This window comes from Berghia stephanieae, unplaced genomic scaffold (genome assembly GCF_034508935.2).
Source record: "Berghia stephanieae isolate SIO BIC M18660-M18661 unplaced genomic scaffold, UCSD_Bste_1.3 scaffold5770, whole genome shotgun sequence".
NCBI classification, from domain to species: Eukaryota; Metazoa; Mollusca; class Gastropoda; order Nudibranchia; family Aeolidiidae; genus Berghia; species Berghia stephanieae.
Genome location: NW_027627256.1, coordinates 1 through 5,356, shown reverse-complemented (window position 1 = coordinate 5,356; position 5,356 = coordinate 1). Strand labels below are relative to the sequence as shown.

At 35.5% G+C, this 5,356-nt stretch overlaps 1 protein-coding gene across 1 annotated transcript; it reads right to left on the bottom strand.

Moving 5' to 3' along the window:
* Positions 1–1,260: 1,260 nt before the first annotated feature.
* LOC144962073 (uncharacterized) lies at positions 1,261–3,471 on the bottom strand (the record flags this gene model as incomplete). Its single annotated transcript, XM_078895037.1, has 4 exons — positions 1,261–1,314; positions 1,808–1,932; positions 2,745–2,847; positions 3,394–3,471. Coding segments are annotated over 4 exons (360 nt in total), but the record flags the coding sequence as incomplete, so codon positions are not given.
* Positions 3,472–5,356: the final 1,885 nt, after the last annotated feature.

The following is a 5,356-nucleotide window of genomic DNA, read 5'->3' as shown; positions in this document are numbered from 1 at the left end:
AAGGTAATTATATTACATCAATCTTTATCTGCAAGTAAAAGTTCTGTACACTCACTTTACCTATCCAACCAATCTAGGGCTTCTTTCTCACCCATTCCTCTGGCACCCCCATCCAGATGCAACACTCACTCTGTGCCCCCTTCCCCTTAAAAATAGTAAAGTCCCTATAACCCAGATCTCTCCATTTTCCGGACAGCATGCATGGGAACTTATCTATATCTTTTTTTTAGCCCACTGTAGTCTGAAATTATGTTTCCGGCCCCCCAAAACACATGGGAACAAGCCATTACATTATAGAGGATTTTTTGTTTTAATAATTTGAATGTCACACAGACAAACCCATCCCCCTCATGCAGCTGAGCACAGGTTTCAAAAAATGACACACGAGACATGACGATTTTCCAGCGAACTACCGCTTAGCTGACAGCAAAAAGAGCGGAAATTTCTGAAAAAAAAATCCTAAAATCCCAGAATTCGCTGATCACCTAGTTTTTATGCTTTGCACATAGACCTCAGATTTGTTTTTATCCCAAAAATACAACTGGGAAAAAAATAATCCGATGATGCTCCAAGACCAATTTCTGGAAAAAACTTACCGTTTCACCATCTAGACCATCATCAGGTTCTGTCACTTGAATAGTTTCATTGAACACAGCTGTTTGAAAACACATTCCCTTCCTGAAAAAAAGTCAATAATAATGATAAACCAATTTGTTTTTTAAAGGTTTTATGGGCTTGCAACACGTTTAGGTTTCATTTCAGCGGCAGTAAAAAGGAAGAATAAGAGAGAAAAGATTCTAGAATTAAGAGCAAAAGGACATGAGAACAAGTAAGACAAAGGGAAAATGGTTCAAATTGGGAACAGATGTAGATTCCAAGAGCATACCATCCAATTTGGATCACCTAAAAGTCTCACCCTGACACCAACAAAGATTTCACCAAGAGGAATACATTCAATTGTTTACAAAATACATCCAAAACGAATATATAACTAACAAAAAACACAACAAAGAATAATTTACAAGGGAAAAAAATATCATCTCTCAACTAAATTTAACTTTGATTGTTTCCGTCTCAGCTAAGGGCCAGGACAAAACCAAGTATCTCACCCCAAGGGAAACACAAATTGTGAAAAATTTCCCCATGCAAAGCATGCTACAAAAGAAATGATAAAGACACTCACAGCATTCTTTATAATTGAGAAGGATAGAAAGTCCAAAGGTCTTGAGCTGAATGCCTCGTTAGGATTTTAAACCATACTCAAAGGTGGCCTTGTCTTCGGTCAACAACACTGTTGAAATAGATTGTAGTGAACTGTGGAAGATAGAATTTAAATACAAACATGCTATATTTGGGAAAATAATAAAAATCCCTGTCTTACTAATAAAAAAAAAAACAAAATTGATTAAAAGCAATTTAATATCAAGTTTTTTAGATAAAAAAAAAAATCAACATCAATTGTGCGGCTGATTTATTTCCTGTTTTTTAACTTTCAACAAAATACCCTTTAAACCCCATTTCACAATGCATGATGCAATTCTTATCTTACCAATTAATGAGATGGATCAAATTGGCAGGTAGGAATGTATAGATGCTTTTTAAAACAGCTCAAAAATGTCCTGCCGGCCTTGGTCCCATTCCTCATAATGTGAATGTCAATACAAGAGAACCAAACAATTTCAACAAATGATGCTACATGAAAAAATTCTCAGTCGTGTTTTGGAAACCATTCCCTATAAAAATTTCCAAATTTCTTGCTGCTTGAAAAGCCCCCCAAAAAAAGCCTGGGTATAATCATTTTACTTACATTCTGCAAAAAGAAGGAGAAATCCTGTGAATCAAAAAAGTTCCATGCTATCCACAATGAAGTCCAGGTGTTCCTTTGTTGGTAAAACCAAAACCAAAATCGAACTGGCTTGCCAGCAGGCAATTCTGCAATAGTGAGAAAAAATATCCACTGAATTTCACAAAATTCAGATAAAATTTTTGTTTAGCTTAGAAAAAAGGTTGTGCAAGGATCATGGGTTGGGAAAGGGAAAAAGTGAGAAATTATGAGAAACTGGACTTCTTTGGGGAAGGTTATGCCATATTTATGGTACCAACAGAATTGTTTTGTATAATATGTTATAGTTCAAAATCAATTAATTATTTTTTTTGACATGAAGAGTGATGTCAAATCTTGGAAAAACGTGCCTATAATCAATATCAGGACTACACTAAGGGGCCAATTTCTAATTTTAAACAAAATAAATTCGAATTCAGAATTTTGCCCACTGTTCATTATGTATTTCACCATACACAGACCACAAAAATCTGCTGTTTCTTCCCGTCTCAGAGATAAAATGGGCAATTTTATGATACAGAGTGCCGTAAAGGACATTCAGATCATTCATTCTCACACTCTTATTTACGCTCTCACTTATCTAAGATGTACGAAATAATGTTAATCTACATTTTTTTAAAATTTTTAATCCACGGGGTTCATAAATAAGTGACATTTGACATTCCTATTTGTAGCAGAAGAAATGATTTAGTGTTCTATGCTTTAAGTGCAGTAAACCTATAATGTCTATTGCTCCATTTGATTTGAGGGTATTTTCCAATTCAATTTCGTATTTACCACAGGTTTGAACATGGTTTCAAATTTATATCTTTTTTTTTTTCTTTAAAACAGCAAAAAAAAACATTTTTACAAAATCAAATCTTGCAAAATCAAAAAGAAATTTTATGGTAGGTGAACTCACCAAGTGGGGTTTGGGCTGGTTGGTGGATGAAATGGGTGTATGTGTCAGCATCAGGTGATGGTTTAAGGGTTTGATCCTCATCTTCAAATTTCTTCTGTTCTTCCTGAAAAATTCAATTATATCAAAAAGCAAAAATTTAAAGGTTGCATACAAATATTAGAACCAACAGAAATGAATTCTGTTTTTACCAAAGATTTTTTTTTAAATGAGCATATTTCATATGTCCCTACATTATAAAAATTGTACGTAAATTTCCTTGGTGAATCTTGCTTCATTGAATAAAACACACAATTCTATACTGATTGTTAAGTCAAACCGATCTAAGCGATTCCCCCACGAGAGGCCATACCAAAGAAAAATTACTCTCAATCCTGGACAAGACCAGAAAGCCACAATTTAATTTTAAGCAAAGAGATGTTTTCCCTTTGGGTGAGACAAAATGCTGGTCTAGTTGGGGTTCAACAAATCATTAGCAACTTTTATGTGACACACTCCAAAGCATATGGATTTGGGGCCATCTAACCCATATTACTAAAAAACGACCTAACCTATATTACTAAAAAGTAAGCTGTAAAAAAGATGCTTTACTTTATCAGTTGGAGCAGCTTCTGTATCTCCTGCTTTCGTCACCCCCAAATTCAGTCTCTACAGTGGCTTCTGTTTCATCTTCCTCCCCTTCCATGGAGTCTTCCTTTGCAGCAAAGGCCAATGTTTCCTGCACTGTCCTCTGAAAAAAATGAGATATAATCCTCACATTAAAAAATAAAAACATGAAATAATTTTCTGGGCTGTTTAACCTTTCAACTATATTTACCCAAAACACAACCAGGAACCTAACCATTTTCACCGAGCGAGCAGTAACAGTGATGCAAGGGGGGTTTCAACGTCAATTAAGCACCCAGATACCGATAATTTTGTAAAATGGTGCAAAGAAAAATGGGCCATAAAAAAACCATATTTTAAATTTTGGTGGGGGAAAATAAAAGCTTCCAAAGTAAAGATTAGCCACCAGTTACAAACAATGCCTTTTCCATTTCAACCAGTAATCAGTTTATCGAGAGATGCCCAGTGGGGAAATTCAGTCACAGATTTTGTTGAGCTTGTTGATGTTGAAATTTGGCAATGGCAGGTAATGATTCGTAATGTAAGATTTAGTAAAATCGTCATAACCGTGGAGCCCAGGTATCCTACATCAAAGAGCAAGGAACCCATAACAAAGGTTTTAAAGGGGCCCATATTTATCTATGTAAAAACTAATTCCTAATTATTTACTTTCTTTTTCAAAAAAAAAATATCAAGACTACCGAATTAAAAGCTTGCTGATACTGATACATTCAGGGTCCCGTGAATATAGCCTCACAGGAAACATTCAGAATGCATTGAACATCAGTCATAGTCATACCCACTGCAAATCTACAAACTTTGCATTGTCCAGTTCTTAAAATTGGTTTTACATGGGAGTGTCTATGTACACTGTATCCAGGCACCTAGCCTCAGGATCTATGTACAACACGGTAGCTCCGTAACTGTTTGCCGCTACAATACAAGCAATGGATGGACCTCGCTCTGTGTGTGTTATTTATAAAAATCAAACAATAACAATTTTAAACCCATTTAAAGGTGAGATTTCAAGGGAACCGTGTACGTAGACCCTGAGGCTAGATGCCGGTTAGTAACAAAAATAATGATACCAAAAAAAAATGTGATATTCCTCTTTATTATAATGAAGTTATGCATCTTTAATTGATGAACCCCTAAAACTTTTAGTAAAAAGCGAACGGCAATTTTTCCCGTCACAACTTTCTTATGGGCGAGTTGGGTCACAATTTCAATCAATTTGGGAAATTTTGCTGTGATTATTTCCCCAGACACCTGTCTGGGGATAATGAAAATTCGTTATCCCAGACACATATTTGAAACTCCGCTCCTTTTACACAATTATCCCATTCCAGAATATGGAATGTTTCCGAATGCACATAGAAAAAAGGAAAGTTAATAAAATATCTATAAAAAAAATAAAATTAACCAAAAATTAAATCAGTTGTTCCACATATACACAATATGCGTCGACTTCGAAGAGGTTGTCATGGCCGGAATGGTTTAGTCGTCTGGGCCCCGGAAAGTTTTACCAGAATCGACGTTATGGTTCGAATCCTGGTTCCGCCACTTTTTTTTTAAAAAAAAAATTTTGTTCTTCTTTTTACAGAACGTTGCAAGGGAAAATAAATGTCCAATCCCCTCCTCCCCCACCCCTTTTTTTTTTTTTTTTGCGCCCGTTTACATATATTTTATTTAACAAGGTGGATAGTATAGAAATGAGACAAGGACTTCAACATGATAGCATAGTTGTTTCTGATCTGTAAAGTTTTCCTTTTACCATGAGATGGGAAGGGATGACACACGACAAAAAAAAAAAAGGGGGGGGGGGGGAGAGATGAAAGACACCGAAACATAGGGAGATTCTTCAAACCTTATTTTAAAGTTAAACGGTTTTTTATTGGGGATCTTAAATTATCAATTGTAATCGTTAGCTATTAAGGTACTAGTAGTGTGACACAAAATAGCACTTCATTCTAGCAAAATGCCAGCAGGGGAGTGGCAAAAGGGAAGAG